We start from the raw sequence: 12,453 nt of genomic DNA, 5'->3' as shown, positions 1-12,453 counted from the left end.
CTCATCATGGTCTGTTTTGTCCCTCAAGAATGATTTATTGGTCAGACCTAGAATAGATAATAGTGATAATGATAGTTGGTAGTGATTGTGATAAGGATGGTGAGGGTGATGACAGCAGTGGGTACTGACAGTAATGGTTCTGATAGTATGTTAGTGATGAGAATTGTAGAGATGGTGATATGCATGGTGATAACTGTGATGATAATGTGGAGATAGTAGTGAAGTTGGTACCAATATTGATGATAGTAATGATGGCAAAGAGAACTAAGATAGTGTTTGTAATGAGGATTGTCAGGGCAATAATAGAGTTATAACAATGATGATGGTATAACTTATCCATCTATCTAAACATTCAGAGGCAATAATAATACTAAATCTCTTACCTCCTTCTAATCAAAGGTCTATTCCTTGACCCATATGGGAATCAATCCCATGAAACTGATCTCAGCAGCACTCCCCCCGCCTCCCCAATGAACTGTCCTAAGCCAATGTTTTGTCACCTCAGATGAGCAGAAAGACTCTCATGCCTTTTCTGACATTGCTCCTCTCTCCCTTTCCATGGACTCTCCAAGGTAGAGTCACTTACCTGAGGTTGGGGTCATGGGAGCGGCCGCGAGGCCATTCATGTTGAGCGCTGCCATCTGCTGCATCTGGGCTGCGGCGAAGGCTGCCATGGGGTTCAGGTAGCCTCCCTGTGCTACGGATGCCATGATGGCCGCCTGCTGCTGCATCAGCTGGGGCAAAGGGAACGGGGAAAAAATATCACGCGCTCCCAGGTGGGGCTGCCCCCACCATTTTGGGGAATCATGACTCCCCTTAATATAGCCCTTCATCCCTATAATTATAGTTCTTCTCTCTGGCCCTCACAACTTCATGGGAAGCATAGGTTTTGCTCTTTCCACAAATTGCCTGGGTTGGTGGTGGAACATTGTGGGAATTGTGATCCTGTGGGTCCCAGCTTGAGAAAAAAAATATATCATCCTTTCAAAAGTGATTAGAAAATAGAGGAAATCATTCCTCTCTAACTTCACTGATTGAAGTTGGGGAGGAGGTTTGGAACAGTACAGTTACCTCAATTAAATTGGTGAGCTATTGTGTTTTAAAATTTATAGTCCTAGGAAAAGGGGATATCCTAAAAAAATGGAGAAATAGATTCTTGAACATGGGATGAGACAAGGTACATGGGGATTTCAGGGAGAAGGGGCATGTCCCAGACTGGCAGAGCAGTGAACTATTGTTTGGGTAAATAATGTTGGGAATATTTTGGAGATATTTTTGGGAAAAGGAAGAGACTCAAGAATATTTTCTAACAGGAGAGAGAGAGAGAGAGAGAGAGAGAGAGAGAGAGAGAGAGAGAGAGTAGCAAGAAGGAAACTTTATACTCCCTGTGACTAGTACCTAAGGTCAGTCTCAAAGAATCATAGAATGTTAGATACTGGAAGAAACTCTAGAAATATATAGTTCAAGTCCTTTATTTTATAGATAAGGAAACTGAGGCTCAGAAAAATGAAATGACTTGTTCAAGGTTTCACAGTGACTAATGACCAAGGCAGGTATACCCAAGGACTAGAAGGTAGACCTTAAAGGAATTTAATAAATGCTTATTGGCTATCAAATTGATTAGCTCAAAGCATCATAACTTCAAATGTTGGAAGGATATTCAAAGGAAGGGGAGTTATCCCAGCAGGCACTGTTTACTATTTTAAAGCCTTGTGAGAGGCTCCAATTATGTATATTTTGTAGCTTCACAGTTCCTCACAAAAGAGTCAAATTCACTTAGGATATTTCAATACTGAGGAAGTTGAGGGGAAAGGTAGAAGCCATGAGAAAACCAGAAAAAGTGAGTAAATTTAGGACCCAGGGATTTGATTTTTGATCTCAGATGTTCCCTATTTCTGATCTCTACATAGCAGTTGCATGGTCCATTAGAAAGAGCATTGCAGTTTATAGACTGTCTGCCACTTCCTGAATGTAATCCTGATGGTAACCTTTCTGAATCTTAGTTTCCTCCCCATCTGTAAAATGAGGGGGTGGTATATCACACAATTATTCTTTGCCTTCTGAATAATTTCAGCTCTGTTCTTCTCTATCCCTGCCTGTGATGTATTTTTTTCAATTTTATTTAATTAAGGCAATGGGATTAAGTGACTTGCTCAAGGTCCCACAGTTAGGTTAATTATTAAGTGTCTAAGGTTGGATTTGAACTCAGGTCCTTCTGACTCCAAAGCAAGTGCTCTATCCACTGTACTACATAGCTGCTCCCCCCCCACCTGTGATGTATTGATTTATAATTAGGATCTGATATAATAAAAGCTACTCACATTTCTGTGTGTTTAAAAGGTTTATAAATTTCTTCCTGGCAACTTTGTGAGGTGGTATTACTATCCCCACTTCACAGATGAGGAAATTAAGACTTAGGGAGGTTAAATGTTTTATCCAGTGTGATACAGCTTCTCAAAGTCATAAGTGGTTCTAGGCCTCCTTGAATGCATGATTGTATAACAAGAAATTCTTTTGATGTCCCTAGGGTTATAGAATCTAGAGATCCTGGGCAAAACTGGCCACAAGGGCAATGAAATAATTAACTTTGTTTTTACTTCTTATTCCACTTAACAACAACCAAAATTATCTTTTCACATTTGCTGACTTCCTCTTTCCCAACCCTTTTAGTAGACTCAACTTTACTATAGATTTGCAGAGGAGGTATTCAATTATGATAAGAAGGTCACCAAAAAAGTAGAAATGCCATCTTCAGTATCTTGTCATGGGACCTGATATTCCTCTATTATATTTGCATTCCTTTGGGTTAAGATATTGTCACCCATTAAAATGCAAATTTTCCTAGGCTGTGAATATGAGAGGAGGGAAGGAGGACTAGTTTTATCTGTCATTAGCATCAAGGTGTAAATGAGTTTAAAATGAGATTAGGAGAGGCACAGAACAAGGGGCATTAATCTGAAGGAAGGAAGGAAGAGAAAAGGTGGTTGGAGTGGATAATGATTTTTCTTTCTTGTCCTGAATTCTCATCCTGCTTCACTATTTTCTAGCCATGGGACATTGGGCAAGTCACTTAATTTCCCTTGGGACCTCAGTTTCCTCAACTGTAAAATGAGTTGGACTCAGTGGTCTCTGAGGTCTCTTCCAAACCTAAATATATAATCCCAAGAATCTGATTTTCAGTCTCCCCTAATCTGTAATATAGGGAGAATAATCTCTGCCTTGTTGACTTCACAAGGTTGTTGTAAGCAGTAGTTGAAAATATGCCCATGAAAGTAGCTTTAAATTCTATACAAATGTAGGGTATTATTATTATCTCCCATTTTGTCCACAAATTTTCCTTGATACCCACCATCTATCTATCAATCAAGCTATCTATTGATCTATCTATTTATATCTACTTAGTCTCCAAGTTCTCCAGCTTTCCTTCTCATTAGTTTCCTCATTACACTCTTCTAATTGAAATATTAATATACCATTCTGGACAAAAGAATAATTCTTACTTCTTCCCCTTTTAGGAGGATATTTCCCCTTGTGTGAATTATTTTCTCACCTTCCTCCCTCCTCTCCCCCCACCCCCCAATCCCGCAATCCATATTCTTCTACTTCAGAATGGTTGCCTCTAGAGGAATGTAGGTAGGTGAGGGACTTTCTTGTTTGTTTGTTTTTTTTCTTCTCTTTGTGTCACCGGCAACTACCAGAATGTTTTTACACCTGGTAGATAAAATAAATGATATGTTGAATCTATGGCTTAAACCTCCCTCCTTAAAGAAGTTTGTCCTGATTAACCCCACAACATCTGAGTTACCTCTTTAGGCAGTGTGTCAGAGTTTCAATTAATTAGTCTATTTGCACTGTAGTTATTTGCACTATTTAACCAATTTGATTCCTGGGAGTGACTTTCTTGTTTGTCCAACCAAACCAAGCCTCTCCAAAGACAGTCTTCTTCCCTCTTACTCCCAACCCCCCCCCAAAAAAAATCAGACTGGGGCCTCACTGAACCAAGAGTGCAATCTCTCCCATCAATCTAGGGCTTCCTTCAGCATAAACTCTTTCAGTCCCAATAACAGAACAGTGGCTCCCTGAAATTTGGGTTCCTTTTCCCTCTGGGTCTTCTTCAAACAGAGAACTAGGTATGGGGGAGCTCAGGATAGATTCTAGTAACTCCCTGGAGACCTCCTTTGCTCTTTCCACATTAATTTCCCTTAACCACCACCACCCTGACTGTCACCTCTCCTGCCCCAGAACCATTTCTACACTTACTGCCTGTGCATAGGCTCCATATGCCCCGAACTGGATGGCCATAGGGTTGAACATGCCCATCTGGCCCGCCATTTGCTGCATTCGCCTCATTGTGCGCTCCTTGTCCGTATCTGCAAACTTGACAACCAGGCTGGATGAAGCTCCCTGAAGTGAGTGGAGGAGGAGAGATTGTGAGACAGATACCAATTCGGGCCTCCCTCCCTCTTTCCCTCCCTTTTCTCTTTCCCTCCCTCCATGTCTCCATTCTCTAGGCATGAACAACTCTCTCCTTGACATGGATTATGCCCCTGGTTCTGAACATCTCCTTTCCCTTCTTTTCTGGAGACTGTATTGAGATGGTTTGACTTAGGGAAATTTTTGTTTTCTTTAGCATTCTGGAAATCCTAGAGAATCTCATATGTTATTATAGTTTGATAACTTCTTATTATCTGGAGGGAACAATGGTTCAGATTGCAAATATCAACCATATCATAAAAATTCCCCCAACACCCCTCACCCCATTTAATTGTAGTGATTCCAATGGTACATTTGCTTATCCTGATTCTTAGACTATAGGCAAGAGACCTTAGAGGTCTTCTAAACCTGCCATCATATTTTACAGATGAGCAAAGTGAGACCTAGAGAGACATACTTGTATGTATGTATGCCTATATAGAGGATATGTGTGTGTGTGTGTGTGTGTGTGTGTGTATCTATGTGTGTCTGTGTAGAGAGAGAGAATTTATATATACAATGTGTATATATATGACAGTAATTACATAATTTGTTTATTGTTGTTCAGTCATTTTTTTAATTGTCTGACTTTTCATTACCTCATTTGGGATGTTCTTGGTAAAGATACTAGAATGATTTGTCATTTCCTCCTTTGGCTCATTTTACAAATGAGGACACTGAGGCAAACAGGATTAAGTGACTTGCCCAAGGTCACATAACCAATAAATATCGGGGGTCAAATTTAGACTTAGGAAAATAATTCTTTATGACTTCAGGCCCAGAATTCTATCCACTCCCTCCCCCCACCCCCAGATGACTATATAATCTGATATATTATTAACTTGTTAAATGATCTTGTCCAAGTCATTTATATATTCAGACCTTAATTGTCTCATCTGTAAAATCTCCCAGAAGAGTTTGAGGATCAAATTTGAAAAATGACATGTAATAATTTGGAAAGTAGAAGAGGCTAGGTAGGATCATAGACTTTAGTTACTTGGAAAGGACCATTGGAAATCATCAATAACTAAGCCCTTCATTTTACAAAATGGGAAACCAGTGACTCAGGCAGTTATCCACCTTAGTAAATAGTGAATCTAGGATTTGAACTCAGGTTTTTGGATTACAAATTCATTACTCCTTCTATTACAACATACTGCCTCTCTGTACAGAGCATGGATCATTGTAATCATGATGATCCCTAGATTTATACTGGAGGATGGGCTGGAGAATCTGAACTGTAGTAGGGGGTGGGGAAGAAGGATTTATTGTAATATGAAGTTCAAAATTAGGGGAATTATATCATAATCTGACCTTCCATGCTCCCCTTCCCCAGTTTCTACTTGATTATCCTCTTGGCAAATAGATGGATTTGAGAGGTGGGAGAGTCATTGATCCTCCAAGATCCTATTTATAACAGTGAGTTACCTAATGCACATAATTCCTGATAACGATTACTGGGCATGGGCCCTAATGAGTCTGTAAGCATGGACACACTCTGGATCATTAACCCCAATGAGTGGAGCCCATCACTATTAGGGGGGAACTAACTGGGCTGTGAATCTTCTGTTCAATCCCATTTGGACTCAGTCCTCTTTCCTCCAGTCCTTTCTTTGTTGTTATTCCTCTTCTCTGTCTTGCCTCTGGTCCCTTCCCTACCTCAATCTCAGCCAAGCCTTACTTTTTCTTCTTCTCCTCTTCTATTTTTGGATACTGAACATTTTCCCAACTCTCCATTTTACTTGGCCCTAAACTTTCTTCCTCTCTGTTCTGAAAAGGCAAGGTCTTTCCCACATAGAGATTTTCCTTCTCCCAAACCCTTAGGAAAAATCCTAGTCTTAGAACATTTTTTGTGACTTTGTATTTTGTGTGTGTGTGTGTATATGTGTGTATGTATATGTGTGTGTGTACCTGCATATATCATGATTACCTCTTTGAGTGTGGTCACCTATTTGTTGTTAATGTGTCTAAGCCTATGTATCAATGTTTTGATAAATGCACAGAAGTGTGTATGTCTGTTGTCCATGAAACAATCTTCTTTAGGTAAAGAAAATTGGAAACAAGCTTGGTTAGTACAATTTAAATGGGCAGACTGGACCAAATAAATCATCTCCCTTTCTCTTCTCTGACTCCCTTAAAAGCCATGGTGACACTCATTTCAAGATAAGCCTAGTATCCCATCAGGAGTGGGGGAAGGGAGAATATATGATTTACCAGCATTCTCTTCTATAGAGCTCCAGTTCCTAAAGCATTCTATTTTTTCTACTCTACTGTCAGTGTGTATGTGTGTTGTGTATATCCAACTACATTGTGAGTGTGTCCTATGAATCGTGTTATGTTGAAGGCCTCCTTTTCTCACTAACCTGATTGTCTTCTCCCTTTGTCCAGTAAAGAGAAGAAAATAAATGGAAGTAGATAGTATGAGCTCTCTTCTTTTCCCAATCCCCAACCCTGGGGCCTTGATGGCAAAAACTAATTTTCTGATCTGTCATTGGCCTTGAAGTAAAGTCTTTCTTAAGTCCACCCTTGAACTGAGTGGGAAATCTGAGGTTTAACTCTTGAAAAATAATGGCAGAGGCTTCTGGGTACAGTGAAAATAACAGGACTTGCAGTCAGGAGATTGGGTTCAAATCTTAGCCCTGGTGCTCACTAGTTAAGTGATTATTTTGAAGAGGTGATTTGTGCACAAAGCATGATGAGAATCTGAGTAATTATCAACTGAATTCTTTCTCTCCCTGTTCCCCCACCCACAATAAAAAAAAGTGATCTCTTAAATGTAAAGACAAAAGTTTACATAGAACCTCACAACCTGCTTGAGAGTAGGTTTTTTTCTTTTCTTCTCAGATATGAGATGTCTTTAGGATGAGCAGCTCCCTATATAGAATTGCCCTCCGCTAATGCGTAGTCAACTTGTCTATAATTCATTATTTTAAAAAGTCATCTGGGATCCTTGAGAGGTTCAGTGACTTCTCCAGAATCACATAGCTAAAATGTGTCAGAAATAGAACTATCATCCAGGTCTTCCTGATTCCAAAGCTGGGCCTCTATTACTATATCACCTCTACTTGGGTGAAAACTGCCTTTAGTGTTCCTGGTATTGTAAGATCATAATGGTGAGACATGGAAGGTTATTTTTTTCCTATGCCTCTGTTTCCTCCTCTGGGAAATAAAGGGGCTGATGACCTCTGTGGCCCTTTCCAGCTTTAACATAAGATAGTAGCATTATTTTCCTTAGAACCATAATAAAGTTCAGAATGTTTTTGCCAATGTCAATTGTTGATAACTGGGTAGAAAGAGCAGCAGAGGGATCAAAAGTTGAGTAGGTCAGTTCCATTTTTCAAATGTTTCATGGGGCTGAAAACATTTTGCCCTGGTGTGCCTTTTGCCTAAGATGAAAACGTAATTTGTGAGTAGCATTTGATGGGATTGCTGTTTATAGCAGATTGGTAAGGAGTGAGAGATATAAAGTGTTAAGGATGAGCCATCGAAAGGTGACCAAAGTGGTTGTCATATCTGGTAGTCTGGACTGGATAGAATGTGGGCATTCTATTCATTGGTCTCATGATATGTTCATCATCTCAGCTTTGCTGAGAGGGGAAACCTAACAGCGCCCTTTATGATGGAACACTAGACAATGGATGATTCAGTCTTTTAGGTAGGGATTTAGAAAGATAGAGTACTAGATTTGACAATAGGAAGCCCTGATTTCTAATCTTGTTTTAGTCACTTAATAGCTGTGTGATCCCTGGACAAGTCCCTTAACCTCTCTTAGTCTTGTTTTCTTAATCTGTAAAATAGGGTACCTCCTAGGGTGAGGATCAAATGAAATAAGGCAAACAAAATGCTTTGCAAACTTTAAAGTCAGAGATAATTGACCCTGACAGGAAAGGGTCAGGAGAAAGGAAGTTTGGAAGAAATTACCCATTAATGGTCATAGGGATAGATGCTGACACTGGACTTGAATCCCAGTAGGAAGTGAAAACGAGAAGTGGACCAGATCATAGGTCCATTATAGCTCTAATAACTGTGTAATTATGCATAATTAGCCATGCAGTTATAAACAAATCATTTAGTCTCTCAAAGCCTCAGTTTATTCACCTGTAATCTGGACATAGAAATCTTATACTTACTACCCTGAAGGAATTTTTTGTGTTTTTTAGGTTTTTGTAATGCAGTGGGGTTAAGTGACTTGCCCAAGGCCACCTAGTTAGGTAATTATTAAGTGTCTGAGACTGGATTTGAATTCAGGTCCTCCTTACTCTAGGGCTGGTGCTCTATTCACTTTGCCACCTAGCTGCCCCCCTTGAAGGGATATTGCAAGCAAAATGCTTCATCAACCTATTTTAAGGTTTAAGTATTTTAGCTCTATAATATGAGTTGTATAATATAGGACTGTAAATACGAATGGGGGAAATGACTCCTTTAAGCCCAGTGAAACTATGAGAGGAGATATTAAGAATAGAGCAAGATCTATGAGCTAAAGTAACCATCACTTTCTAGGTATTTTATTAGACACTTTGTGAAACTCTGTATAGCAAGCAAACAAAGTCAACTTGTCTGGACAGACCCAAGGGAATGGCCCCAGGTAATTCTGGGTTCCTGAGGGCTGCTAGAGAAGATATATGGCAATTTAAGGAATCTGAGGAAAACTATGTCAACAGTTGTTTTTGTTTTGTTTTGTTTTGTTGTTTCCTGTCTGACTCTTTTCCTCATATCAATAACAAATCTCTTAGCTGAGTCATTCTTCACAGATAAGAATTAAAGGCTAGAATAGGAAGGTCAGATTTTGTATCTGTGACGCGACAGTGATGATCTAAATGACTTCTGTGGTCTCCCTAGTTCTTATATCTATGAGCCTGTGATTCTGAGTCATGCTCAAGCTCTGTTGCCAGGGGTTCTCTCTGGTGAAATGACACCCTTAGAGGATGGGGTCAGCTCCAAACATCTTAGTTTAAGAATCACAGATCATAGGTTCATAGCATTAGGGCTGGAAGGGATTTTAGAGGCAATCAAATGCAATTCCTACCTCCCTTTTCTCAGATGAAGCCCAGAGAAGTTGAGTAACTTTCCCAGGTCACATAGCTAGAAAGTGCCTGACGTAGGACTTGAACTCAGTTCTTTCTGACTCAAGGGTCCAGCAGCCCATCCCCAATACCACACTGTCTCTAATAAGGGGTTCATAGCCTAAGATCCATGAACTTTTAAAAAACATATTTTGATAATTATATTCCAATCTAATTGGTTTCCTATATAATCCTTTATGTTTATTTTATGCATTTAAAAGCACAACTCTGAGAAGAGGCCCATAAACTTGACCAGGCTGCCAAGGGGGTCCATGGCACAGATTAAGAACATTATTCACGATTACTCAAGTAACTAAGCTTCCTGTCCTCTATGTACCACAAGGATAGAGAATGGATCTCTTATCTAAGCTTTCAATCCTTAACACCTAGCACAAAGTTGCACATATGGTAGCTAATTAATAAATGTTTGTTGAATGAAAGGATGAATGGAATGAATATTATAGAATGCAGTGGATTTTTTACATCATGTGTACTCACTTTCTGGTCTGCCTCTTCTGGTTTCCCTGATTGATTGCTGTGGTTTTGACTGTCTGTGCCCCCTTCTCCCTCATCCTTTTTCTGCTCTCCTTTCCCCTCTCCCCTCCATTACCCTTGTCCTTTCTACCCAGCTACTTTGCTGTATGTGGAGATACCCTTTGGGACTCTATTTTGGCTGACTTATGGCCAACACCTTTATTACACCACACCAGTCCAGGAGAGACTGTATCATACTTTATCTTTGTGATATCCCCAGGGCCTAGTAAAAGTGCCTGGTACTTAGGAGGCACTTAATAAATGCTGACTGATCTGCCTGCATGGATCTGGTATAGGAGAAAGGACATTAGATTTGGAATCTAGACATCTGGATTCTATTTATGTTTATATTGCTCTTATAAACCCCATCCACAGGGAAGCTTAGGTTTATTTCTGAGTGTTAAGTTTTTATACACATGTATACATATGTATGGATGTTAATTGTGAACTTAGAAATAAACACAAGCTGTTTTGTCTATTATCTATTTGTCAGCTTATTTATTGTTGATATATGCCTATCCAAGAGATATCATGACATAATAATATCTATAATAGTATCTAGCTGGCCTTCTAATTAGGAAGACCTGGATTCGAGGCCTGCCTTTGACCCATACTGGATATGTGACACTAGATAATGTACTTAACTTCTCAGAACTTAGGGTTAGTCTCTAAGACCATGAGAAGGAATTGATCTGCATTGGTAGAGGAAACTCCTTTGAGAGTTCTTATACTCATGAAATCAAAGGTCTGGTCTTATCTCATGTGCATTTCAAAAAAACCCCAATATCTATGGGAATGGGGATGGGATGGAATTAGAACAGATCTGTCATTTCATGTCCATGTCTTACATCTACATTTATGTTTATGACTATGATTATGTATCAGTAGAGGAGAATTCCTGGATTATTCAGGTTATCTAATTATTGATATTACCATGGTGTAGTGGCAAGAAAGATGGATTAGGAATCAGGGTTGGGTAGGAATCCTGATTCTTGGAGTCATTAATTTGTGTGACTTTTGACAGGTTATTTCACCACATTGAAGATCATTTGTGGAGATGATAAGGTGTTTGACTTGGTGGGAGTTGAAACCAGAGATATTCTCTAAGGCCTCTCCAGCTCTAAGACTTTTTTTTTCCCCTAATAAGAACTAGGAGCAATAGAACTTGTAGAGGGCCAAATTTAGGCTTGATGTATTGTCCTAACCTTCCATACCTTTCTTGAAAACCTTCCTAACAAGCAAGGACTGGATGATTCCTTAGTCAGTGGTTGTGTTTGGTGCAGATGAATTCTTTAGAATTTTTTTACAAAATTTCCCAGAATATTCACATCCAGTGTTTCATTGGATCCCCACCTCAACACTGTGAATCAGAGAGCATTGGTTTCATTATTGCCATTTTACAGCTATAAAAACTGAGCTTCATAAGGGTTTAGGGACAGAACTGTACAGACTGAGTAGAATATTCCATTCTCCCCTGGCTACTGGAGGAGTCTAGAAACTTGTTAACTTCTCTCAAAGAAATGCACCCCAAACAAGAGTCTGCCCTAATGTTACTTTCTTTTTTTAAGCCTAAACTTCTGCCTCCTTCCCTTGCCTGGATGGAGTTCAGGGTAGAAAAATGGTTTCATCCCATGGGAGAATTTGAGCTGATAGAACTGATGGAATTTAAGAGGATCAGGAGCAGGTTCTTCTTGAGACAGGTCAAATTGACAGCTGTTTGACACCTCTCTGTGTGCATGTACACACAATCACATAACCATGCATAAAATTAAACAATGTCTACCATACTGGACAATTTACTTTCATATGCCTAAGTTCACCTTTGATTTTTCTGTACTTAAAAAAGTTATTTTCTTTTTTCTTTTTAAATCAAGAAGGATAACACTTGAAGAACTTGAGCTGTTCCATTGTTTCCCATTGAGAAAACTTTTAAATTTTAGAGTATTGAGTTTCAGTTTACTTCAACAGTCTATTATGTATCAGACACTATTTTAAGCATGTGGGATATAAAGAAACCAAATTGGACATTGCATGATGTTGAAGAGGTAGACCTAGATGCTTCCTGCCCTTTCTCTAAACCTTAACTTTTTATCTTGCTACCTCAAAGAAGAAGCCCCCCACCCTCCATTCTGTTTTTTTTCAGGGTGATTAAAATGGTTTTTATTAAGATATCTTAAGAAAATGGCACACCTCTCTCATGGTGGGGGCGGGGGGCAGGGAAATTCCAAAATACAAGTTCTTTTATGCACTTTGAAAGGTTTTGTTCCTGACCCCTTATGCCTCATAGGTTAGAGTTACAAATCTAATTGATACATTGGTTCCTATACATTTCCCCTGCCCTGCTCTTTATACTAATAGCAAGAACAGCTACATCTCCTTGAGC

At 39.4% G+C, this 12,453-nt stretch overlaps 1 protein-coding gene across 42 annotated transcripts in view; it reads right to left on the bottom strand.

Annotated features, from left to right (window-relative positions):
* CELF4 (CUGBP Elav-like family member 4) overlaps positions 1-12,453 on the bottom strand; it is a 555,840-nt gene that overhangs the window by 28,518 nt on the left and 514,869 nt on the right. For 27 of the 42 annotated variants that reach the window (XM_074203827.1, XM_074203838.1, XM_074203855.1 and 24 more), the window contains 2 exons: positions 4,261-4,404; positions 587-734 (listed from right to left, as the gene is read on the bottom strand). In XM_074203827.1, coding sequence (XP_074059928.1) covers positions 587-734; positions 4,261-4,404 — 292 coding nt within the window. Of the gene's footprint in view, positions 1-582; positions 735-4,254; positions 4,405-12,453 lie in introns of all 42 variants that reach the window. The other 15 variants (XM_074203839.1, XM_074203856.1, XM_074203836.1 and 12 more) reach the window with 2 other exon arrangements.

This window comes from Macrotis lagotis, chromosome X (assembly GCF_037893015.1).
Source record: "Macrotis lagotis isolate mMagLag1 chromosome X, bilby.v1.9.chrom.fasta, whole genome shotgun sequence".
In the NCBI taxonomy this organism is placed as follows: Eukaryota; Metazoa; Chordata; class Mammalia; order Peramelemorphia; family Peramelidae; genus Macrotis; species Macrotis lagotis.
This window is presented reverse-complemented; position numbering and strand designations above follow the sequence as displayed.